This window comes from Lithobates pipiens, unplaced genomic scaffold, assembly GCF_037356315.1.
Source record: "Lithobates pipiens isolate NorthernLeopardFrog02 unplaced genomic scaffold, aLitPip1_a1.2 Scaffold_22, whole genome shotgun sequence".
Lineage (NCBI taxonomy): Eukaryota > Metazoa > Chordata > Amphibia > Anura > Ranidae > Lithobates > Lithobates pipiens.
In genome coordinates this window covers 39,592,752-39,620,388 of record NW_027507784.1, presented here as the reverse complement: position 1 = coordinate 39,620,388, position 27,637 = coordinate 39,592,752, and the positions used below count along the sequence as shown (strand labels likewise).

Sequence of the window (27,637 nt, the reverse complement as noted above, 5' to 3'; positions counted from 1 at the left end):
CTGGTGCTACTGTTGGGTCAATAATCGCACATTGCCCGCAAACCTGAGCAAAGGTAAACCCGCCACTCCGAGTGTCTCTCTTCTGTCCCACAGATCCGACCCCTGGAAGGTAAGTCTATCATCATGGCTGGGACTGCTAATCTGCTGTGGTCTGCGGATTGTACCGTAATCCATTTCTATTTAGAGGATCATATTATGGGGACACGGGGAGGGTTAAAAAGTTATGAGACGTTAACCCTACATGGACCCAGCAAACTTCTACATGAGCCTCTTTGTATCCGGGCCAGTTCTAAAATCTTTGCTCCTACATTTAAAAATCAACTAGAGAATGACTTAAAACTCCCAAACCTTATATACAGTATTTATCGGCGTATAACACGCACTTTTTCCCCCCTGTAAAATCAGGGGGAAATTGTGGGTGCGTGTTATACGCCAATCCTCCGCCAATTGTGAGCCTCTTGGCCACTCTCGGAGCCGCCGAGAAGGGCCGAAAGCCGTCGAGAATGGCCGAGAGCTACTGAGTGCTGCCGAGATACACAGGACATCCGGCTCTGTATCTCGGCTGCGCCTTTTTTAAACGGCAAGGCTGCAAACGACACTGACAAGGCTGCAAATGACACTGACAAAGCTGCAGGACAAGGCTGCAAACGACACTGACAAGGCTGCAGGACAAGGCTGCAAACGACACTGACAAGGCTGCAGGACAAGGCTGCAAACGACACTGACAAGGCTGCAGGACAAGGCTGCAAACTACACTGACAAGGCTGCAGGACAAGGCTGCAAACGACACTGACAAGGCTGCAGGAAAAGGCTGCAAGCGACACTGACAAGGCTGCAAATTACACTGACAAGGCTGCAGGACAAGGCTGCAAACGACACTGACAAGGCTGCAAACGACACTGACAAGGCTGCAAGACAAGGCTGCAAACGACACTGACAAGGCTGCAGGACAAGGCTGCAAACGACACTGACAAGGCTGCAGAACAAGGCTGCAAACGACACTGACAAGGCTGCAGGACAAGGTTGCAAACGAAACTGACAAGGCTGCAGGACAAGGCTGCAAAATGACACTGACAAGGCTGCAGGACAAGGCTGCAAGCGACACTGACAAGGCTGCAAACTACACTGACAAGGCTGCAGGACAAGGCTGCAAACGACACTGACAAGGCTGCAAACGACACTGACAAGGCTGCAAGACAAGGCTGCAAACGACACTGACAAGGCTGCAAACGACACTGACAAGGCTGCAGGACAAGGCTGCAAATGACACTGACAAGGCTGCAGGACAAGGCTGCAAACGACACTGACAAGGCTGCAAACGACACTGACAAGGCTGCAAGACAAGGCTGCAAACGACACTGACAAGGCTGCAAACGACACTGACAAGGCTGCAAGACAAGGCTGCAAACGACACTGACAAGGCTGCAGGACAAGGCTGCAAACAACACTGACAAGGCTGCAGAACAAGGCTGCAAACGACACTGACAAGGCTGCAGGACAAGGTTGCAAACGACACTGACAAGGCTGCAGAACAAGGCTGCAAACGACACTGACAAGGCTGCAGAACAAGGCTGCAAACGACACTGACAAGGCTGCAGGACAAGGTTGCAAACGAAACTGACAAGGCTGCAGGACAAGGCTGCAAAATGACACTGACAAGGCTGCAGGACAAGGCTGCAAGCGACACTGACAAGGCTGCAAACTACACTGACAAGGCTGCAGGACAAGGCTGCAAACGACACTGACAAGGCTGCAAACGACACTGACAAGGCTGCAAGACAAGGCTGCAAACGACACTGACAAGGCTGCAAACGACACTGACAAGGCTGCAGGACAAGGCTGCAAACGACACTGACAAGGCTGCAGGACAAGGCTGCAAACGACACTGACAAGGCTGCATTGATGGGCATTTAAATAAAATAAAAGTTTTTTTCCTTAAAATTCCCTCCTAAAGTTGGGGTGCGTGTTATATGCCAATAAATACGGTATATATATATATATATATATATATATATATATATATATATATATGTATGTGTATATATATATATATATATATATATATACAAGAAAAGAAAAAAAATATTATTAATATATAATATAATATAAATTATTTTTTATTTTCTACTATAAAACATATCCAGTTAAAAAAAAAAAAATATATATATATATATATATATATATATATATATATATATATATATATATATATATATATATATATATATCTTTCATATACTGTAATATAATAAAATAAATCAAACTTCTTCATAAATTTAGACCAAAAATGTATTCTGCTAAATGTCTTTAGTAACAAACAAACAAAATCCCAATAAGTGTATATCGATTGGTTTGTGTGAAACTTATAGCATCTACAAGCATTGGGGGTTATTTACTAAAGGAAAATCCACTTTGCAGTGCCAGTGCACTTGGAAGTAAAGTCGCTGTAGATCTGAGGGGGATATGCAAGGAAAATAAAAAACAACATTTTAGCTTGCACATGATTGGATGACAAAATCAGCAGAGCTTCTACTCATTTCAGATCTACCCCTTACATTTAGAGCGACTGCACCTCCAAGTGCACTTTCAGTGCAAAGTGGATTTGCCTTTCGTAATTAACCCCTATTGGTACTCAGGATCTCACAAAAGTGAGTACACCCCTCACATTTTTGTAAATATTTTATTCTATCTTTTCATGTGACAACACTGAAGAAATGACACTTGTCTACAATGTAAAGTAGTGAGTGTACAGCTTGTATAACAGTGTAAATTTGCTGTCCCCTCAAAATAACTCAACACACAGCCATTAATGTCTAAACTGTCTGAGTGTACACCTGCTGTGCCCATTATGAGGGGTTCCCACCATCCCTGTTCTGAGTTCCCGGGGCTGAGTGTACACCTGCTGTGCCCATTATGAGGGGTTCCCACCATCCCTGTGCTGAGTTCCCGGGTCTGAGTGTACACCCGCTGTGCCCATTATGAGGGGTTCCCACCATCCCTGTGCTGGCTTCCTCTGATTGGTGAACAAAGCGCCAGTCAAATTTCTGTTAATTTGGATCCAAAATTCCAAAATTCGTTACCGAAATTTCATATTTCATATGAAATTCGTAAGCATAGAAATTCCCACAGGGTTTCCTGTGCTGACTTCCTGGGGTTTTAAATTTTAGGTTCATTAACTTTTCGGAGCAATTACGAATTTTCGTTATGATGAATTTATCATTATGAGGGGTTCCCACCATCCTGTGCTGTGCTGACTTCCCGGGGTTTTTAACTTTTAGGTTCGTTAACTTTTTAGTTAATTACGAATTTTCATTATGAATGTGGAATGCGAAATTTGTAAACAAAATTTCGTATTTCGCACGGAATTCGCATGTATAAAAATTTGTATTTCGGATTCGTACGAATTTCCGTTTCGTATGAAACTAATCGCACGTGTCTATTGGTTACAAAAGTGACAGCCAGTCATGGCATAATGCCAGGAGCTGGGTGTGGGCTGGGCACTATAATCAAAATGATGATTACATTAACAAAGTCCAGAAATATACATAGCCCCCAACTGTCCCTGATTTGGAGGGACTGTCCCTGATTTGGAGCAATGTCCCTCTGTCCCTTTATCCTCCTCATTTGTCCCTCATTTTGGTCTGATCTATATAGTTGTATATAAAATGCACTTTTTATCTTTCAAAAAGTGTTTCCCAGCGCTAAACCTTTCATCTGATTTCTAAATTGCTGAATTGTACATTTTAAAAGCCAATATAAAGGAATAGTAGTGGTAAAAAAAGTCCTTGTGGATTTAATTAACCTTTTTTTTTTTTTGGTCAATTCTCTTTTGAGAGGGTGTGGCAGGGGGCGTGTCCTATGCCTACATACATTTGTTAGTAGGTATCCTTCATTGTAGGGCTGGGGAAAAAATCAATTTAAATCTTGAATCGAGTTGAGAGGTCAAATCGATTCAAAATTTAAGAAAATTGTTTTTTTTTTATTTATTTTTTTCACCACCTCGCCGGTCCTGAGGTGTTTATAGGCAAGGCCGTGGCTGGACGCCGCGGACTAGGCCGAAGCCGTGGCCTCGCCTAAAAACACCTGCCCGCAGCTTCTCAAGACCGGCACGGTGTCCATCAAAAAAAAAAAAACTCGATTCGAATTGCGAATCAAGTTTTTTTTTTTTTTTTAAATCGCAGATTTTTTTTTTTTTAAGAAAATCGCCCAGCTCTACCTCATTGCCATCTCAAAATGTTGGGAGGTGTGTATATAATAGATCACTATAATCCTAAATCTTGTCTGTTCAGAAAATACAGATTTTTTGCTATTTGTGAGTATTCACTTTTACACGCCTTTCAAGTTTCCAGCGGTGCATTGATTATTTTATTTCTGTACACACCCGTCTGTACTGGTCGTACACGAGGGAAGGTGGTTAGCATCTCTCTTTAACCACTTGCCTACTGGGCACTTAAACCCCCGTCCTGCCCAGACCAATTTTGAGCTTTCGGTGCTCTCACACTTTGAATGACAATTACTCAGTCATGCAACACTGTACCCATATGAATTTTTTGTCCTTTTTTTCCCACAAATTTTTCTTTTGGTGGTATTTGATCACCTCTGGGTTTTTTATTTTTTGCGCTATAAATGAAAAAAGACCAAAAATTTTGAAAAAAAAATAAAAAAATTTCTTTGTTTCTGTGATAAAATTATGCAAATTATACATTTTTTCTTCATATATTTTGGCCACAATTTATACTGCTACATATCTTTGGTAAAAAGAACACAAATTAGTGGATATTATTTGGTCTTTGTGAAAGTTAGAGAGTCTACAAGCTGTGGTGCGAATCATACAAAATTGATCACATCTGATGTACTGGTGGCCGATCTTATTTCTTGTGACCCGAACAAGTCAGGAAAGTACAAATACCCCCCAAATGACCCCTTTTTTGAAAGTAGACATTCCAAGGTATTTAGTAAGAGGCATGGTGAGGCGTTTGATGTTGTCATTTTTTCCCACAATTCTTTGCAAAATTAAGATTTTTTTTTCTCCCCACAAAATTGTCACTGTAATAGGTTATTTCTCTAACAGGGCATGTGTATACCACAGATGATGCCCCAAAATAAATTCTGCTACTCCTCCTGAGTATTACAATACCACATGTGTGGGACTTTTTCACAGCCTGGACACTTAGAGAAGCTCAACATGCAGGGAGCGCCGTCACATGTTCTAGGAGCATAAATTACACATCTAACTTGTTGACTACCTATTACACTTTTGAAGGCCCTGGAGCACCAGGACAGTGACACGTGGCACTGATGTGGCACTGATGACAGATGGCACTGATACGTGGCACTGATGACGCATGACACTGATGTGGCACTGATGACAGATGCCACTAATACGGGGCACTGATGACACGTGACACTGATGACAGATGGCACTTATACGTGGCACTGATGACATGTGGCACTAATATGTGGCACTGATGACAGATGGCACTAATACGTGACACTGATGACACGTGACACTGATGACAGATGGCACTAATACGTGGCACTGATGACACGTGACACTGATGACAGATGGCACTGATACGTGGCATTGATGACACGTGACACTGATAACAGATGGCACGTGACACTGACAGGTGGCAATGATGACAAATGGCACTGATACGTGCCACTGATGACAGATGACACTAATATGTGGCACTGATGACACGTGACACTGATATGGCACTGATGACAGATGGCACTATGTGGCACTGATGACACGTGGCACTGATGTGGCACTGATGACAGATGCACTTATACGTGGCACTGATGACAGATGGCACTTATACATGGCACTGGGGACAGATGGCACTGGGGACAGGTGGCACTGGGGGCAGGTGGCACTGGGGACAGATGGCAGTTTATTTTACTTTTTTTTTGTAACTTACGGCCGCTGCATCCGTTCATCTCTCCCTCCTCACACGCTGTCTCTGTGTGAGGAGGGAGAGCGGCGCTGAAAGATGATCTCATCTCTCATTGGACACGCAGATCGCGCTGTAAACGGCCGCTGATTGCCCATTTACAGTGATCTGTGACTGGCTGTGTCCAGGGGACACACCCAGCAAAGAACTTCCCCGATGCGTGCTCTCAGGAGCGAGCATTGCGGAAGTAAATAGGAGGACGTCCAGGGACGCCCGCCCGGAAGGTAGCGTCCGCGCTGTAGCCGTCTTTTGGCTATAGCGCGGGCGCGAAGTGGTTGACATCTATCATGGTGCCATTGCATCCTTCTTCTGAAAATGCTAGCTGCCTGGTTGCCTATGGCGTCCATACACCACCGACTCAGAATTTCGATGCAGTAATTGAAGGACAGCAAAAAGCTAGAATTTTTATCCTAGCTAGAATAGAAAGCCTGGCAGCTAGGCTTTTTCAGAGCAGGAGGACATTATGTTGAAGGCCTAAAGAGGTAGGAACCATGGCACCAACAGGGGGACATGATATCCGACACAACAGGAAGTGTCGTATACCAGCAGCACCTGAAGCGCTTCAAGTGCAAAGGCTTAAAGCGGACCTTCAGGCATTTTTTTCAACTTTCCATCCATTAAATCTTCTGCCCTTGTTGTTTTATCTTTGGATAATACAGTGGAACCTTGGATTACGAGTGTAATCCATTCCAGGAGAATGCTTGTGATCCAAAGCACTTGCATATGAAAGCGAATTTCCCCATAGAAGCCAATGGAAACTAAGATAATTCGTTCCACATTGACTTCTATTGCATGCAATACTACATGTGGCCAGAGGTGGGGGGTGCCAGAGAGCTTTTGGAAATACTTGGTGACGGCTCAGCTAAACTCGCAAAGCCTCGGAAACACTCGGGAACTGAGTATTTCAGAACGGCTCCGAACCGTTCCGAGTGTCACCAGCGCCCCCGCACCTCTGGTCAAATGCAGTACTGCACACCCCATTAGCTTGAAATCTGCTAGTTTTGTGAGCAGACTGCAGTTCCTCTTTAAATCTGATCTCCAACCTTTTACATCAGTCTTGCACAGTTGCAGCGGCTCCTCTCCTGGACTGAAATGGCTTCCTCTGATCTCACTGCACACTGTGAGCTTCTCACAATGTGTATTAGAAGCTGCAGAAAGTTAAAGCCTGCCCTATTTCCTGGCAGGAGGATATTCAACATCTCTTATTGCTTTCCTTCTCAGCATGGCTGTCTCTTTCCTGCTCCTTTCATTTGTTGGATTTCAGTTCTTTCAATCATTGAGGCTCACCCTCACATTGTGTTATATGCATAACCCCTCCCTCCAAGAGCCAACCCACTGCTTGCATCAGGACTGGGGGCTCCTGATAGGAGTACTAAGGCTGGGTGATGTGATGTTTTCAGGACCTTGCTGGCCCCTCCCATCAGCCATGATCTGCCTGCATTGCATAGAAAAGCACAGAGACCCAGTGATATAGAAGAACCGATGCCCTCCATGTTTCTCCTGCAGCTGCTGCTGAATGCCTACTTCTCCTCCTCTGCCTTCAGCGGCTGCAGGAGGGACATAGAGGGCATCAGCACACCTCCCAACTGTCCCTGATTTTGAGGGACTGTCTCTGATTTGGAGCAATGTCCAATTCTCCAGTCCCTGTACTCTCTCCCACCTTCTCTTCTCCAGTCCCTCTACTCTCTCCCCCCTCTCTTCTCCAGTCCCTGTACTCTCCCCCTTCTCTTCTCCAGTCGCTGTACTCCCCCCTCTCTCTCTCTCTCTTCTCCAGTCCCTGTACTCTCCTCCTTCTCTTCTCCAGTCCCTGTACTCTCTCCCCCCCTCTCTTCTCCAGTCCCTGTACTCTCTCCCCCCCTCTTCTCCAGTCCCTCTACTCTCCCCCCTTCTCTTCTCCAGTCCCTCTACTCTCTCCCCCCTCTCTTCTCCAGTTCCTGTACTCTCCCCCTTCTCTTCTCCAGTCGCTGTACCCCCCCTCTCTCTCTTCTCCAGTCCCTGTACTCTCCCCCCTTCTCTTCTCCAGTCCCTGTACTCTCTCCCCCCCCTCTCTTCTCCAGTCCCTGTACTCTCCCCCCTTCTCTTCTCCAGTCCCTGTACTCTCTCCCCCCCCTCTTCTCCAGTCCCTGTACTCTACCACCTTCTCTTCTCCAGTCCCTGTACTCTCTCCTCCCTCTCTTCTCCAGTCCCCGTACTCCCCCTTCTCTTCTCCAGTCCCTGTACTCTCTCCCCCCTCTCTTCTCCAGTCCCTGCACTCTCTCCCCCCCTCTCTTCTCCAGTCTCTACACTCTCTCTTCTCCAGTCCCTGTACTCTCCCCCCCTTCTACAGCCCATGTACTCTCTCCCCCCTCTCTTCTCCAGTCCCTGTACTCCCCCCCCCCCCCGCTCTTCTCCAATCCTCATGCTCTACTCCAGTCCCTCCTGTACTGTCTCCTGCCCCCCTCCCCCCCCCCACAGTGCTTCCCTCTCCCCTCTTCTGTCAGGATGGAGAGTGGGGAAGGGACAGCGGCTTCTTAAAAATTGTAAATAAAATATTAAACAATATTGTAAAAAAAAAAATACTGACACCAGTGGCAGAACTACCAGAGTCACAAAGGTAACGGCCCCAGGGCTTGGAGGTAAGGGCCCGGGCTTGGAGGGAAGGGCCCCAGGCCTCGGAGGTAAGGGCCCCAGGCTTGGAGGTAAGGGCCCGGGCTCGGAGGTAAGGGCCCCCGGCTTGGAGGGAAGGGCCCCAGGACTCGGAGGGAAGGGCCCCAGGGCTCGGAGGTAAGGGCCCCAGGCTCAGAAGTAAGGGCCCTGGCTTGAAGGTAAGGGCCCTGGGCTCAGAGGTAAGGGCCCCAGGACTCGGCGGTAAGGGCCCCAGGGCTTGGAGGTAAGGGCCCCAGGGTTTGGAAGTAAGGGCCCCTGGGCTCGAAGGGAAGGGCCCTGGGCTTGGAGGTAAGGGCCTTGGGCTTGCAGGTAAGGGCCTTGGGCTTGGAGGTAAGGGCCCGAGCTCAGAGGGAAGGGCCTTGGGCTCGGAGGGAAGGGCCCCTGGCCAAGGGTCAGACAGCCCTTAATAGTTTCTTGCACCTAGGCCCTGAAGGCTGTAGTCACGCCTGTCGGCTGGCCCCATATACATATAGAATTATATATCAAAACAAGCAATTTAGAAAATGAACATACATGAACAAAATTGTTTGCATTAAGCCTATATCATTCTCTTATATCTCAATAAATAATTTTTTTTTTAAATTATCGTTCCCCTTTTAAACTTTCTAGGCATTGGCGACATCTGACAGCGACTTTCACTGTGTTTTATTGGACAGGTAAACGGTGCAGCACACAATGCTTCTTCCCGACGTTCCCCCAGAAGAAGTTGAGTCCCTTAAGCGCCCCCCACTCGTATGGGTGGATGGGATGCCCATCATCGGTCCTTTTGCAGCCAACTGGGACAACGTTGTGAAGTTCCAGGCCCGAGAAGATGATCTGCTGATAGCCACCTATCCGAAATCCGGTGAGGACAGAAATCAATAGTGCGTCCGTACCAGGCCACCTTTGAAAAATAAATTAAAATGTAAAACATTTAAGAGACAAAAGATGAAAACATGAATTTATACTTTAAATAATATTCCAGCTCTGGACTACCAGCATTGTGGTAAATGTATACACATATGGGGTCTATTTATTTAAAAAAAATGTCATAGCCATTCATCCAGTGAATCTGTAGGTACATTCATCCTGTGCAAACTGGGCAAAAAATAAAATAAAAAAATCAATGTTCTTTATGCAATTTATTTTTATTTTTATGAACAAATGTTCTTTTATTCTGGGCAGTAAGAGATGGCCACTAGATGGTGCTGAGGAGCATAGGAAATACATACCTCTGTGTAACAAGATGCAATGGGGTTGATTTACTAAAACTGGAGAGTACCCAATCTGGTGTAGCTGTGCATGGTAGCCAATCAGCTTCTGACTGCAGCTTGTTCAGTTAAGTTTTGACAAACAAACCTGGAAGCTGATTGGTTTCTTTGCAAAGCTGCACCAGATTTTGCACTTGCCAGTTTTAGTAAATCATGTAACAATTCTGTTGGTCACATTCATTTGCTAACTCCCTTTAGTGATCTAGTGACCATCGGGATCTAGATCCATCATTTGGCCATAATTCAGTATTTTACTTTTAGTGCAAACTGGGCAAAATGGAACGATTGTTAGTCTACTTTCATTTCAGAACAACGGTTCTATTATTATTGGCAGTAGTAAAATGGCACATTATGGCCAACAGCTGGATCTAGATCGAGATGGCCACTAGATCGCTAGAAAGTAAATGTACAAACAGAATTGTTACATTGTATCTCTTGTTACAATGATGTATGTATTTCCTATGCTTCTCAGCTCCATCTAGTGGCCATAATGTGGTATTTTACTAATGCCCAAAATAGAAGTACTAAGCCCAATGAACTTTTTTGCCCAGTTTGCACAGAATGAGTATACAGTAGAGCTGCATGATCGCGATCTCGATTCAACCCCCCCTCACGATCTTAATCCAGTATTTCCACAATTTAAGTGCAGAGCCATTCTCTGCTCACAGCCGCAAAGTTTATCATGACATTGCTCAGTGCTGAGAGAAAAAAAGAAACAATGTGTCATTTGGTTCTTTTAGATTAAAGGGATGAACTTCGGTTTGAAAATGAGGTCAGCTTAACCACTTAAAGACCAAGCCTTTTTCTGACACTTGCTGCTTACAATTTAACCGGTTCCTGACCAGAACACACAGATGTATGTCAGCAGAATGGCACGGCTGGGCGTACCTGTATGTCCCTTTAAATTTGGCGCGCCGGCCGGGACCTCCATGATTCAGGTCGCAATCGCCTCACGGAGAGGAAGAATGGGGAGATGCGAATGTAAACAAGCATCTCCCTGTTCTGTCTAGTGACGGTGTTACTGATCACAGCTCCCTGTGATCGGAGCAGAGATCAGTGATGAGTCACAACGTAGCCACGCCCATGCAGCTTTGACAGAGGGATGGCCATGCAAATTTTGTTTTTAGAAGTGGACCCCTTGATATGTTTAATATTTTCAGGGACCACATGGGTGAGCAAGATCGTAGATCTCATCATGAATGGGGGAGACACGGAGAAGAGTCAGAAAGGAGCCATATTTGAGCGCGTGCCTTTCCTGGAGAGCGGTGGACCTGGATTTCCTTCAGGTATATTTCCATACCAAGTTAACACAACAAAGTGTAAAATCTCTTCATATGCTGTAGAATTAGGAGTTATCTTTCTTTTTTAACCACATGACATCCGTGCTACAGCCGAATGACGGCCACAGCGTGGATCTGAATTCCCGGGAGGCCATCATATGACGGCCTCCCCTGTGCACGATCCCTGCGTGTGCACAGAGCGCTCTGTGATTACCGAGTCACTGAGACTCAGGTGAGCACCGATCCGAGTAAGGGGCTGGTCCTGGCCCCTTACCATGTGATCAGCTGTCAGCCAATGACAGCTGATCACATGATCAAAACAAAAGCCCAGTGATCGTTTTTTTTTTTTTTCTCCCCACGCTGTGAGCGGAGGAGAAAAAAAAAGCCGCTTACCGGCTCATCTTAAAGGCAATTATCGGTCCCGAAAAGGAAGAGGCAATTATGCCTCATTATGCCACCTATCAATGCCCACACAATGACCATTGTCATTTATACAGCAATCAGTGCTATACAAATGCACTAATTCCTGTGTAAATGACACTGGCAGTGAAGGGGTTAACCACTAGGGGCAGTGTATGGGTTAAGTATGTCCTGGGAAGTGATTCTAACTGTGGGGGGGCATGGCTACGCCCACAAGTGTCACCTATCAACGCCCACAAGTGTCACCTATCAATGCCCACCAGTGGTCCCAATCAGTGCCACCTAGTGCTGCCCATCAGAGTAACCAATCAGTGCCCATCACTGCCACCCATCAGTGCCCATCAGTGCCACCTCAACACCATACATCGATGGACAAAAATTACCCGTTTTTAAATTTTATAACAAAAGAAAAATTTTTTTTTTTTAAATTCGGTCTTTTTTTAAACAAAAAATAAAAATCGCACAGTTGATCAAATACCACCAAAAGAAAGCTCTATTTGTGGGAAAAAAAATTATAAAAATTTCAATTGGGTGCAGTGTTGTATGACCGCGCAATTGTCATTCAAAGTGCATCAGCGCTGAAAGCTGAAAATTGGTCTGGATAGGAGGGGGGTTTAAGTGCTCAGTAAGCAAGTGGTTAAACTTACATTGGTCCAGTTTGCTTACATTTGATTCAAATCCAGTGAGCTGCTGGACTGGTCTCTTCCAGGTGTTGCCCAGTGACTTGTCTTCTGCATCCTCCGGCTGACCATCAGCGGCACATTTACAGCTGGCAGGTGACAGCCCCAACGGATTTTGTGCCAAACTTGTCTTGCCTACACACGGTCGGACAAAGTTGTCGGAAAATCCGATCATTCTTAACGAGGTGACGTACGACACGTACGTCGGGACTGTAAACGGGCCAGTAGCCAATAGCTGTGGTCTCTTAATTTATTCTGAGCATGCGTGGGACTGTCCTGATTGATTTGAGTCCCTCTGCCCCTTTATCCTCCTTGTTTTGGTCTGACCTATATAGTTGTATATAAAATGCATTATTTATCTTTCAAAAAAGTGTTTTCCTAGTACTAAAACTTTAATCCAACTTATAAATGGCTGCATTTGTAAATTTCAAAAGCCAATATAAAGAAATAGTAATGGTTAAATAAAAAGCCCTTGTGGGTTTAACTACCCTGTTTCCCCCGAAAATAAGACCTAGCGTGATTGTCGGTGATGGCTGCAATATAAGCCCTACCCCCCAAAAAGTCCTTGTAGGTCTTATTTTCAGGGTAGGGCTTATTTTTGGGGAAACAGAGTAGGGCTTATTTGGGGGTAGGGCTTATATTGCAGCCATCACCGACAATCACGCTAGGTCTTATTTTCTGGGAAACAGGTTAATCTTTTTCTTGTATAATTCTTCTTTAAGGGGGTGTGGCAGGGGGTGTGTCCTACGCCTACATACTTTTGCTGATAGGTGTCCCTGGTTCCCATCTCAAGGGAGGTTCAGGGTACAGTATTATCACTGATCACTGTATTGGGTGTCACCAGCCTATGTCAGTTAGTGCCAGACTGTCCACCACACTATCACAGTCACACTATAAATGCCATTACTAGTATAGTGTCTGTAGGGATCAGTATCTTGATTGTGATCACAACTATACCACAACTATCACAACTATACCAGTGTCCCCAATCACTGCCAGCACTTGCCAGCACTTGCGACATGTAGCAGAATACATTTTGGTCTAAATTAATGAAGACATTTGAATGCATCGGATATGTTTTATAACAGAACATAGAAAATATATATATTTTTTTTGTTTTTTGTTTTTTGTTTTTTTAAAATTTTCAGTAATTTTTTATTTATAAATAAATGTAAATAATAGATAAAAAATTTAGTAATGATCAAATACCACCAAAAAAAACCTCTACTTGCAAGAAAAAAATTATATAAATCTAATTTGGGTAGAGTGTTGCATGACTGAGTAATTACCAGTTAAATTGGAACTGTGGTCTGCTCACATAATTTGTAATAAAAATATATTTTGCCATTCTGAAGCTTCCCTCCAACCACTTTACATATTATTTTATATATACTGTGATTCTGTACTTGTGTGTATATATGTATATATATATATATATATATATATATATATATATATATATATACACACACAGTATATATACTGCAATTCTGTACATATATATATATATATATATATATATATACTGTGATTCTGTACATATATATATATATATATATATTGCGGTATATATATATATATATATATATATATATATATATATATATACAGTATATATACTGCGATTCTGTAAATATATATATTTATATATATATATATATATATATATATATATATACTGCAATTCTGTACTTGCCAAATATGTTGCTGAGATCTCCCTCCACCGAGTCTGGCTGCATCCATTTTAACTGTGGGCAGCTGAAGCTGCTGCCTGTTCCCTTCCTGGATTTACACAGAAGTGCACCTCCAGCTCTGCAGCCCTGCAGCTCTCATTGGCCCTCTTATGACTCACGCCCCCCCCCCCCCTCTTCCTGACAAACTTTCACTAGAGTGAGAGAGAGAGCTGTGTATGCTGTCATAGGCCTAGGCTAATGACCAGCCAAGAAACAGGAAGTGGGCTGTGTAAGGGATTTAATGGCAGAAAAAAAAAATGTCTGAAGTTAAAACAACAACAAGGGCAGAAGATTTAATAGATGAAAAGTTGAAAAATGACTGAAGGTCCGCTTAGCAAAAAAAAATGCCCTGGTCGTGAAGGGGGTAAAACATTTCCGGAGCTCAAGTGAGCTTATTGAACACCTGGGGGAATACAAAGCCTTCTCCGATTGAAAGAGGTGAAAAGGAGGGGTGGATGACGTCGCCGTCTCCACCTCGTCCAATCAGAGAATGCACAAGGGAAGCCCCAGCAAAATCAAGAATAGAATTGAAAAATAGTTTGCATATTTCTTTTTTTTTTTTTTTTTTACAAGCGTCTCCACCATTGTAATTACTAATAAAATGAAGTAAAGTAATATTTTTATGTGACTGCCCTGTAGGGTCAGAGAGGAAAGTTGTTCTCTTTGGGTGGTTGAGTCAGCCATAGTCACCCAGAGCTATTATTATGTTTTGTCCTCCCTTAGATAAACCTTTCTGGAGCTGGTGAGAGTTGGAACTTCATGGAATAAATTTGCAATCACGAGATTCTTTTGCTTTTCCTATTACTACTTATTTTCCCTCTAATCTTTTTTGTTCCTCCAGCAACTGACATACTGAACAAATTGGACTCCCCACGTGTGATTAAGACGCACCTTCAGGCAGACGTTCTTCCGAAGAGCTTCTGGGAAAAGAACTGCAAGGTGTCCTTGTTTTATTTCAGTATCTGTTGTATTTTGTATTTTGAATTTGTTTGAATTTGAGTTAGTTAATAGTCAATATGTAGAGTTCACCCCTATAGGGGCCGCTGGATTTTGGCCAAGGTTTTTTTTTTTTCTGTTCAGTGCGGAGGCAGCCAGGCACACAAGAGCAGTCACTCTTTCAGGCTAAATGAGCATTCTAGGGCAGTGATCTCCAAACTGCGGCCCAGGGGGCCGAATGTGGCCCTTTGCTTGCCTTCGTCCTTCATAGTCAGTAGGGCAACCCTAAATTGCATTTTGACAATATGGTAACCATAGGTTCCCCCATTGCAAGATCTGAATTCCAAAACACCAGACTGGCTCTGATGGGTAGTCATAGGCTTCAAGAAAGCTCTCCAGATTAGCATTTAAAGTGCAATACTAAGCAAAGCAATGCAATACTAAGCAAGTGTGGGGCTTTACCAAGTTATTTGTCTTCCTAAGCCCTTGTACACACGGTCGGAGATTCCGACGGAATGTGTCCGATCGGACCGTTTTTGTCGGATATTCTGACTGTGTGTGGTCTCCATCAGACTGTTTCCATCGGAGTATCCGACGGACCAAGTTTTCCAACTTGTTGGTAATGCTCCGATCGGATATACTCCGATCATGTGTAGAGAATTCCGATCGGACAAAGTGCCACGCATGCTCAGATTAAATTCCTACACCAAAGCTATTGGCTACTAGCGTGAACGTAGTCCCGTCGTAACGAAATAAGGTAATCACGTCGGATTTTCCCACAACTTTGTCCGACCGTGTGTCGGACAAAATCCGTCGGACAAAATCCGATGGATTTGGTTGTCGGAATCTCCGACCGTGTGTGCAAGGGCTTAGTCTCAAGAGTGACATTTCTTGCATTGAAAACAAAGGTATAAAAGGTTTCACCATCTTTTTCTAGATGATCTACGTGGCTAGAAATGCAAAGGACGTAGCGGTATCGTACTATCACTTCTACAGAATGGCCTATCCACATCCAGAACCTGGGACGTGGGATGAATATCTAAATACCTACATGGAGGGTAATGGTACGTGAGTCAGTAGCTGGGCTCTTAGAAAACTGATAGTTCCAATGAAATGTCCATGTTGTGTATTGTGGAATGGACAGACTGGAAAACGTGCTTAGGCATTTTGAAGACTTTTTTAATGTTCTCTTACTTTTCTTTCATGGTCAATTCTCTCAAACATTTTGCTTTGTCCGGCAGTTGCTTCTGGATCATGGGCCAAACATGTGAAGGGCTGGTGGGAGATGAGGAAAAAACACAAGATCTTGTACTTGTTCTATGAGGACATGTTGGAGGTAACTTGACTTTGTCTTGCCATCATCTGGAGAACTCTTGACCTATAACAAAAAATTGAATCTTATTGACTCTCCCCGAATCTCTTTGGTTAGGACCCAAAACGTGAAATCAGAAAGGTGATGAAGTTCATTAATCAGGAACTTCCTGAAGAAATTGTAGAAAAAATACACAAGAACACTTCCTTCCAGGCTATGAAGGACAACCCCATGGCCAACTATAGTACCTTCCCATTGATGGATCACTCAATATCCCCATTTATGAGGAAAGGTAAGACTTAGCAATCTTCCTTACGTGTTTTTTTCCTTAAAGCGGGATTCTACCCTAAAGTGGAACCTCCGCTGATCGGATCCCTCCCCCCCTCCGGTGTCACAATTGACACCTTTCAGGGGGGAGGGGGGTGGAGATACCTGTCAAAGACAGGTATTTTCACCCACTTCCGGGCATAGACTCCCGTGGGAGTCTACGCCATTTCCTGCCCTGCCGCGCTGTCTGCTGGGACACACACGGGTCCCAGTGACAGCGCGGAGATTTCCTATTGCGCGGCGCGGCTCGCGCATGCGCAGTAGGGAACCGGGAAGTGAAGCCGATTCGCTTCACTTCCTGATTCCCTCACCTAGAATGGTGACTGCAGCAGCCGAGAGCCGAGCGATCGATCGGCCTCGGCTGCCGGCATCGCTGGAACCCGGGACAGGTGAGTGTCCATTTATTAAAAGTCAGCAGCTGCAGTATTTATAGCTGCTGGCTTTTAATATTTTTTTTTTTGGTGGAATCCCTCTTTAATTCTTAATTAACCCTTTAACGTTCTGCTCCACCATTTTGGTGGAGCACATTTTGAGCCACGCTAACTCATTGAAAAATGTGGACTTCAAAGGGTAAAACAAGTATTGGCAAAATCAATAAAAAATTATGTTAATTAATTTCAGAGACATACATGGCCAATTATATTCAAAAGAAAGTCAATCAAATAATCAGCATGCAAGTTTGGCTGGAGTAGAAAATCTAAGCACAAGATTATTACAATTATTATTATTATTATACCTCCTAGATCGTAAGCTCTAACAAGCAGAGCCCTCTGATTTCTCCTGTATTGAATTGTACTGTCTGTCTTCATGTTGTAAAGCGCTGCGCACACTGTTGGCGCTATATAAATCCTGTATAATAATAATAAAAATAATGTGGTCATTGTGCTACTTCTTTGCTCCCCACACTTTCTTGATTGGTTAATACATTGTGTATATGGATAGTTATGTTCAATTTAAAATAATTGGCCTCAATTAAAAAATTAAAGCAGAAAATACAAAGATAACAACAAACAAAATCAATAAATAAATAGCCCTTCTTTTTATTAAAAGGTAACTTCCTCCCATAACAACATTAACCCCACCTGTGCAGAGATTTTCCTGTTCTGGGAGAACAACCTAAGCACCAGCAGACTGTTACATAGTTAGTAAGGTTGAATAAAGACACCAGTCCATCCAGTTCAACCTGAGTGAGTGTCTACAATTATCCCTGTACATTGCACCCTACCCTCAAGGAGCCCACAATCCAAGGTCACCATTCATATACTAGGGTCAATTTTGGACAGAAGCCAATTAACCTACCTGCATGTCTTTGGAGTGTGGGAGGAAACCGGAGTACCTGGAGGAAACCCACGCAAGCACAGGGAGAACATACAAACTCCAGGCAGGCAGTGTTGTGGTTGGGATTTGAACCAGCAACCCTTCTAACTGCTAGGTGAGAGTGCTAACCACTACACCACTGTGCTGCCTGTAAGTGGTTGTCACTGGAGCAGATTAACTGAGTCTATATTATTGCACACGGTAGCCTCCTTCTCATGTTTTAATGGAAACATGTACTGCATCTGCTGTCGTAATGCTGACTTTTAAAGAAAATGTCTGTATCACTCGCTGCCACATCCAGACAGGGATGTAACTGAGCTTAAACTATGATAGCTCATTACAGGGGCGACATTCTGTAAGTTCTTTAAATAATTAGAGCCTCCAGAAATTCATTTTCACCATTTTGAAAATATAGTTTTAATTAAAAAAAAGAAAAATGGTGCAGGAAAAATTTACAAGAAAAACATCACAAGATAGACATAAGGAACAGCAAAAATAAAAGGGATTTAAAGTGAAAAAATAATAAGAAAATTTTGTCTGGTCTTTGGTTATGTGCAGAATCCCATCTGCTTGCCGGGTAAAGCCCCATACACACTATTAGATTTTCTACAGATTTTTGTCTTCAGATTTAGCAAAACCCTATAATATGGAGTCAAACCTTAATGCCCCATACACACGGTCGGAATTCTGATGGAAAAAGTCCGATCGGATTATGTTGTCGGAAAATCCGATCGTGTGTGGGCTCTATCGGACTTTTTCTGTCGGGATTTCCGACGGAAAAAGTTTGAGAGCTGGATCCAAAATTTTCCGACAACAAAATCCTTTCGGACTTTTTCCGATCGCGCATAGAGAATTCCGACGCATAAAGTGCCATGCATGCTCAGAAAATTTTTGGAGATGAAACCTATTGGCTACTGGCCTCTACGTAGTCCTGTCGTACGTTTTGTACGCCACCTCGTTCCAAACGATCGGATTTTCCGACAACTGTATGCAAGACAAGTTTCGGACAAAATCCGTCTGAAAAAATCAGGCGGATTTTGTGGTCGGAATGTCCGACCGTGTGTATGGGGCATAAGAGTTTCAATTTGTATGGAATCAGGCAGGCCCTTGAGCTACATGGTTTTGGTAAATCTGAAGACGAAAATCAAATAGTGTGTTTGGGTCAAAGTCTAGCCTGATGTTTGCAAGAGTCAATGGGCGTTAGAAAAGGTGACTCCTAATACCCTTGGAAGTTTTGATGTAAAAAGAGAGCCAAATACAATCATCTTCTCTTGTCCATGGAGAGGTTGTCGCAAAGCCAGCTCTACCCAATCAAAGGGTCCAAGGGGGTGTTGTAGTGGCCTGGAGAGTATTACATTATATTCGAGGGAGCAAAGACCCTTAATGTCAACTATCCAAAATAGATTTATATTTCCATCTGACAAGGTTTCAGAATCAATATGCTGTTTAGCAGAATAAAATGAACATATTGTTTAGCAGAATAAAATTACAATTTGTTAGATACCAAATATGATGTAGATATTATATAGGATTCTGTTAGGAGGTCTAATATTCCCCATTTGTCTTTTGATTCTTGGAACATATGTGTGCATGTTGTCTACCTAATTGACATTTTACTATACGTTAGTGTAACTACTTTTTATGAAGAGAACTCCATTGTAGCATGATTTATGGATTATGTATAGAGTTTTGGCTTTGGAAGTTCAGTTTAGTATAAATTAGAAACATACTCAAAGATGAGTAATGCAGTAGAGATTTATGACACGTCTGCTTTTTTGTCTAAAGTGTCTAAAGATGGATTGTGTGTCCTCAAAATTTTGTTACCAACTTGTAAATTCTGTGGAAAATTAGGGTGGCACTAGGTTCAGTATGACACCCCCATTCTCTCCACACAGTTTGGGGTTCGTCAGATCTCTCTATCGTAACACCCATTCTTTTTGTTAATAGATATCCTTATCCTAAAACAACATCAAACTTAAAATGTATGTAACCCTCCAATAATGCACTTCACCTATGTGCTCCCTTTTGGTCTGTTTAATATACAACAAAAAGAGCTTTGATAAGTAGAAAAATACCTGTTTATCCTGCTAGAAACCCAGTGCCATTCTATGCACACTGCAGTTTTATCTCAAGCAGTGAACAGGAGAAGGTGTGCTGTAATTGTAACACACTTCCTGTTCTAGAGTGACAACCTCTCCTCCATGAATACAGTACAGTGACTGAGCGTTGTCACCCTAGGACAGGAAGTGTGTTACTGAGAGGATCACCAGGTGGATAGAAGGGGGGGAAAAAAATAGACAACAAATGCAGCTACCACATCTAAGGACTGGTAAATTGCATTATATTCCACTTTTGTTCTTGAGTTTAGATACGCTTTACATTATTAAAGTTTTTCCTCACAGTTCTTTTTATCACAGTTTGTGTAAGGAAAAAAGAACTGCGATACACTGAAACATTTTCTTGAGTGTCCACACAAAGAAAAAACATCAAAAATATTTTGAAACCAACTATTATTTGCATCAAAACCTAAACAAATGATAATATCGGTGTAGAGATGCCAACTGTCCTGGATTTGCTGGGACAGTCCTGCATCTTGGTTCTTTGTCACGCCAATGTTGTGTCTCGGCTCATGTCTCTGGATCATAGCATCAACCTTATTTAAGTTGCTATACATGTGCAGTAACTCAAAAAGAGAATAACTGCGGGGCTTGGGGACACCAGTAGGATGGATCTATGTGGGACCAACCAACCATCAAAGTGGGCATGGTCAGTAATCTCCCACACCCACCCAGAAAGTCGGTGGGCAAACTGCATACTGTGTGTGGGGGTGAGTTTTCTGGAATTGCAAGACCACAATGTCTGTAAGTATGAGTGTGCTGTCCTCCATGATACCTCATGTGACATCTCTCTCCTTCCTCTAGGAATTTGGGGTGACTGGAAGAACCAATTCACCGTAGCCCAGAACGAGAGATTTGATGAATATTACCAGAAGGAAATGTCTGACACAGATCTCACCTTCCGTATGTAACAAGGACCCAGTTGAAGCTACAACCCAGGACCAAAACCACCATCTACACACTCAGGACCAGAACCACCATCTACAAACTCAGGACCAGAACCACCATCTACAAACTCAGGACCAGAACCACCATCTACACCATCTACAAACTGAGGACCATAACCACCATCTACAAACTGAGGACCATAACCACCATCTACAAACTGAGGACCATAACCACCATCTACAAACTGAGGACCATAACCACCATCTACAAACGCAGGACCAGAACCACCATCTACACCATCTACAAACTGAGGACCAGAACCACCATCTACAAACTCAGGACCAGAACCACCATCTACACCATCTACAAACTGAGGACCATAACCACCATCTACAAACGCAGGACCAGAACCACCATCTACACCATCTACAAACTGAGGACCATAACCACCATCTACAAACTGAGGACCATAACCACCATCTACAAACTGAGGACCATAACCACCATCTACAAACGCAGGACCAGAACCACCATCTACACCATCTACAAACTGAGGACCATAACCACTATCTACAAACTGAGGACCATAACCACCATCTACACCATCTACAAACTGAGGACCAGAACCACCATCTACAAACGCAGGACCAGAACCACCATCTACAAACTGAGGACCAGAACCACCATCTACAAACGCAGGACCAGAACCACCATCTACAAACGCAGGACCAGAACCACCATCTACAAACGCAGGACCAGAACCACCATCTACAAACGCAGGACCAGAACCACCATCTACAAACTCAGGACCAGAACCACCATCTACAAACCCAGGAATAAATTTGCACGGAGCTTCCCATTCATTCACAAATTGAAGCATTGTAAACACAGTTACTATGCTTCAGTTATGAATGGACACAGTGAGTGCAGTACCGAACACTCACTGTGTCCATTCAGACAAGGAAGGGGTTGGAAGGGAGGGAGCACAGTTGAAAGTCAAATGGCTTTGTGTGCTATTGAGAAAGTGATTCACTACACCTGATTGAGTTTACAAGTCATTTTTAGGAAGGGATGATGCTTTTTCCAACTCAGTCATCCTGTTTTGTTTTTTTGTTTTTTATTGTTTTCTGACATGTTGGTGTTATATCCTTCACTTGGATGTTGTAAGTTGCAAATAAAGCTGGATTAAACAAAAACTGTGTCTGTCTTTATTTCAGGCTGCAAAGCGACACAATGCTATTATTTTAACCACTTAAGGACCAGGCCTCTTTTTCGGACTTGGTGTTTCCATGTTTAAAACAGTTTTTTTTGCTAGAAAATTACTTAGAACCCCCAAACATTTTATATTGTTTTTTTTCTAACACCCTAGAGAATAAAATGGCGGTCATTGAAATACTTTTTTTCACACCGTATTTGCGCAGCGGTCTTAGAAGCGCACTTTTTTTTGAAAAAAATTCACTTTTTTGAATAAAAAAATAAGACAACAGTAAAATTAGCCCAATTTTTTTTATACTGTGAAAGATAATGGTATGCCGAGTAAATTGATACCCAACATGTCACGCTTCAAAATTGCGCCCGCTCGTGGAATGGCGTCAAACTTTTAGCCTCAAAAATCTCCATAAGCGACATTTAAAAAATTCTACAGGTTGCATTTTTTGCGTTACAGAGGAGGTCTAGGGCTAGAATTATTGCTCTCGCTCTACCGATCGCGGCGATACCTCACATATGTGGTTTGACCACCGTTTTCATATGCGGGCGCTACTCACGTATGCGCTCGCTTCTGTGCGCAAGCTCGTCGTAACGGGGTGTTTTTAAAAAAATTTTTTTTCTTCTTATTTATTTTAATTTATTTTATTTATTTTTACACTTTAAAAAAAAAAAAAAAAAATTGATCACTTTTATTCCTATTACAAGGAATGTAAACATCCCTTGTAATAGAAAAAAGCATGACAGGTCCTCTTAAATATGAGATCTGGGGTCAAAAGGTCCTCAGATCTCATATTTGGGCTAAAATGCAACAAAAAAAAAAAAGAAAATCTGACATTTAAAAAAAAAATATACCTTTAAGAGGTATGGGCGGAAGTGACGTTTTGACGTCGCTTCCGCCCTCCTATAGTATAGAGACGAGTGGGGGCCATCTTAGCCTCACTTGTCTCTATGCCCAGCCGACAGAAGGACCCGATCGCCTCCGCCGCTACCGACGGCTCCGGTAAGCGGCGGAAGGTGCGGGAGGGCGGCGGGAGGGGGGGTGGCACCTCTCCCGCCGCCGATAGCGGTGATCTCGCGGCGAATCCGCCACGGAGACCACCGTTATTGTACAGCCGACCGCCGCCTGAAGAGATGGATATCTCGGTTGTGGCAGCAGCTGCTGCCGTTACCGAGATATCCCTCTTCAAAAAATGGACGTACATCGTCGTGCGGCGGTCGGCAAGTGGTTAAAGGAGGTGATTCTTTTCTATACCCACTGTATGAATGCTTTTTATTTCACTGCTTTTCATGGCTTGTAATATTGTTTTCCTATGAAGTGACAGATTCTGTATTTTTCCTATTGTGAAGAGGATTGGAGTAGGAGACACGGTTCACAATAGCTTTAAAAGTAAGTATACAATACAACAGGTTTCTAACTCACATTCATATACTAGGGCCAATTTAGACAAAAGCCACTTAGCCTACTGGCATGTCTTTGGAGTGTGGGAGGAAACCCACACAGGCACAGGGACAACATGCAAACTCCAGGCAGGTAATGTCGTGGTTGGGATTTGGACCAGTGACCCTTTTTACTGCTAGGTGAGAGTGCTAACCACTACACCACTGTGCCACATATTTATACAAACTTCATTAAAATTGTAATAAAACCAATGACCATATCGTTCTCATGTCCCATTCTCCGGTAGTGAGTTGAATGAACATTATCCAAGCTACATTGAAGTTACATTCTCATCAATGCTACACTGATGTTACATTCTCAACATGTTTCACTAAATATGTGGCTTCTTCAGGAGTTATTGTAGCATAAAACACTGTGCATGAAACAATGACAATCCAATATGAATATACAGTATCTCACAAAAGTGAGTACACCCCTCACATTTTTGTAAATATTTATTCTATCTTTTCATGTGACAACACTGAAGAAATGACACTTGTCTATAATGTAAAGTAGTGAGTGTACAGCTTGTAAATTTGCTGTCCCCTCAAAACAACTCAACACACAGCCATTAATGTCTAAACCGCTGGCAACAAAATTGAGTACACCCCTAACTGAAAACGTCCAAATTGGGCCTTATTAGACATTTTCCCTCCCCGATGTCATGTGACTCGTTAGTCTTACTGGGGAGCAGGTGTGTTAAATTTGGTGTTATCGCTCTCACTCTCTCATACTGGTCACTGGAAGTTCAACATGGCAACTCATGGCAAAGAACTCTCTGAGGATCTGAAAAAAAAGAATTGTTGTTCTACATAAAGATGGCCTAGGCCAGTGATGGCGAACCTTGGCACCCCTGATGTTTTGGAACTACATTTCCCATGATGCTCATTCACGCTGCAGTGCAGTTGAGCATCATGGGAAATGTAGTTCTAAAACATCTGGAGTGCCAAGGTTCGCCATCACTGGCCTAGGCTATAAGAAGATTGCCAAGACCCTGAAACTGAGCTGCAGCATGGTGGCCAAGACCATACAGCGGTTTAACAGGACAGGTTCCACTCAGAACAGGCCTCGCCATGGTCGACCAAAGAAGTTGAGGTCACGTGCTCAGCGTCATATCCAGAGATTGTCTTTGGGAAATAGACATATGACTGCTGCCAGCATTGCTGCAGAGGTAGAACATATGGGGGTCAGCCTGTCAGTGCTCAGACCATACGCCGCACACTGCATCAAATTGGTCTGCATGGCTGTGGTCCCAGAAGGAAGTCTCTTCTAAAGATGATGCACAAGAAAGCCCGCAAACAGTTTGCTGAAGACAAGCAGACTAAGGACATGGATTACTGGAACCATGTCCTGTGGTCTGATGAGACCAAGATAAACTTATTTGGTTCAGATGGTGTCAAGCGTCCAAGCCAGTTTCTTGCCACTCATAATCAGGGCCACAGATAGGGAGGACAACCAGTCCTCCTGTAGGGGGCCCGGGCACATAGGGGGGCCCAAACAGCAGAGGGAATTGGTGCAGTCAGGCAGTGGGGCAATTACAGAAGGCTCTCTGCACCAGCTGAAAGACGGTTTCACCCTCCGCTGACTTTCAACTGCTACAGGGAGAGACACAGACACAGGGCATCATTCCTGTAATTACTTCCCCAGCCCCCTCCCTGTTCTGCCTGCTTCTGATGCCCCCGTGTGACTCTGCCGCCCCCGTGGAGCTGCCGGCTTCCCTGTCCTCTAAAAAGATAACAAATTGTAAAGAAAAGATTTGTTAAACATCGCAATAAATAATAAAAAAAAATCGTAAAATAAACTAATTTTAAAAATGTAAAAAGCAATTAAAAGAAACAGGTTCTCTGTTATGTTTGTGTCCCCTAATAATGATTATACTGTATTTTAAATGAAAATATAATTTTTAAACATTTGGGGGGCTTGCCAGGTAGGATGTACAGAGACCCGAGATTTCTATCAGCAGCCCTGCTCATAATTAAAGGAATAGTTTCAAAGATAACATTCCTTCCACACTTGAAACAAGTAATTGAAAATGCACTTTACCTGACTGAGTGCCAAACCATAATGACAAGAGTTTCTGCTATATCTTCACGTATGGTAATGTGTTAGTAATTAGGGACAAACTTTCCACTTTCACACTTTCCCTCGTAAGTGTGTCCAACTTACCACTGACGCAAACACCAATTTACACATTCATACGCATAGGTGGATAAACACTGATTACCAAAAGTATTGGGACACCTGCCTTTACACGCACATGAACTTTAATGGCATCCCAGTCTTAGTCTGTGTGGTCCAATATAACAACTTCATCTCTTCTGAGAAGACCGTCCTTATGTTTGTAAACTTAGCCGAAAGAGGACGATAGCACAGACCAATAGGTGCACTTAGATATCATACAAGAAGGCTGCAGACATCCTTCAATATGTGGTGGGTTGTGAGGCATAGTGGGTGCAAAGATGGTGCGCCAGACACTTCTTTGATGCAAAAAGGTTTTATTTCTTTTAACAGTGCTTTTTATATTTTGAAGGGTAAGAGGGTTAGGGCCAGGATACCTTTAAGTGGTTGCAATTTCAATAGGCAGACTCTGAAGCCCCGTACACACGAGCGGACTTTTCAACATCCAAAGTCCGACGGACTGAGTCCGTCAGACTATTCGATCGTGTGTGGGCTGCAACGGACTTTTGACTCGCCAAAGTCCGAAGGACTTTAGAATATGGAACATGCTTCAAATTTTTCCGAAGGAACTCCGCCGGACCCGGTCCCTTCGAAAAATTCGCTCGTGTGTATGCTATTCCGACGGACTAAAACCGACGCTAGGGCAGCTATTGGCTACTGGCTATGAACTTCCTTATTCGAATCCAGTCGTACGTCCTCACGTTCGAATCCGTCGGGGGTTTAGTGTGATTGTGTGTGGCCAAGTCCGCTCAGCCGAAAAGTCTGTCAGAACTCCGTCGGAATTCCAGCAGAACTCCGACGGAACTCCTTCGGAAGTCTGTCGGACATAAGTCCTCTCGTGTGTACGGGGCTTGAGACTTCAATAGGAGGACAGCCATACAGGGAATGGCCCCAGCAAGGTGCCACTTCTGCACATGCAGGATTGCTGTCTCCTATGGCAACAGTGTTCAACACTTCCTAACACAAAGTTCAACAGTTCTCTCAGCTTCACTACAGCGTCTACTTGTAGTTCTTCAGCCCCTTGAGCTCCCAGTCTCTTACTGGACCCTACGATTCACTGACTATGAGTCCCTTGAGTGCCTTAAGACTTTGCGGTAGTATCTCCCTCAAGTGTCACCCACGCTTCCCTGCTGGGTCCCTAGCTTGGGACTCCAGATACTTCTCAAGCTTCACCCCTGATAACCGACTCGGTCCTTGGTTTGACACACAAGGCTGCTCTGCAAGCGTCACCTCCGCTGGCTGGGTCCCTGACTTGGTCACCGCCTGTAGTCTCCTGATTCTCCACCGTACCCGTTCAGTGAGAATGTTGCTCCGGTACTTGCTTCAGCTATTCACTGCGGTCCCTGGGAAAGGTGGTCGGCGCCTTAGTGGCTTCCTTTCTACCTCCGACCATGACAGGTTCTCTGGCCGAAGTGACGGCAGAACCGTCACTTCTGGTTGGACTGCAAGTCGAAGTCCCAACCCTACGCTGCCCTCTTACTTCTGGATAGGCCCTCACACAGCCTGGCAGCCAGATGCCCCCGGGATAGGCCCAATCTCCGGCCTAGCAGCCTGGAGCATACGACACACGTCCACCCAGACAGCCGTCCAGGTGTCACAGAACATCGATCACCTGACTCCACCTGAATATATAGGCTCTCCCAGCAGGCCAAGGGATTTAAGAAAACCCCTGCCCATTCGCTGAGATACCCCATATACTCATAACTTGACCTTGAAATGTCCTTCTCACATCTAATGTCACTAAGTGCCCGGCCACCTAGAGGCAGAAGAGAAAAGTACAACAAGGCCCAACTTAGGGAGAAATCAGCAGATCTCTAACAAATATCTACAGTAGCTACTCCTGACAGGGAATTGGGTGAGGAGCTCCCTGACTAAACCCCACAATTGTGTCCCGATTGCGTCACTATTTATGATCCTTTGGTAATTTTCGGCTTATGTATAATTGCAAG

The 27,637-nt window shown here is 43.8% G+C and overlaps 1 protein-coding gene across 1 annotated transcript; it reads left to right on the top strand.

Annotated features, from left to right (window-relative positions):
* LOC143923615 (sulfotransferase 1 family member D1-like) lies at window positions 1-22,059 on the top strand. Its single transcript, XM_077447410.1, has 8 exons — window positions 1-109; window positions 9,260-9,447; window positions 11,014-11,139; window positions 14,808-14,905; window positions 15,840-15,966; window positions 16,144-16,238; window positions 16,332-16,506; window positions 20,780-22,059. Exons 2-8 carry the CDS (start codon window positions 9,279-9,281, stop codon window positions 20,884-20,886), a joined length of 897 nt encoding a protein of 298 aa, XP_077303536.1. The 5' UTR covers window positions 1-109; window positions 9,260-9,278; the 3' UTR covers window positions 20,887-22,059.
* Window positions 22,060-27,637: the final 5,578 nt, after the last annotated feature.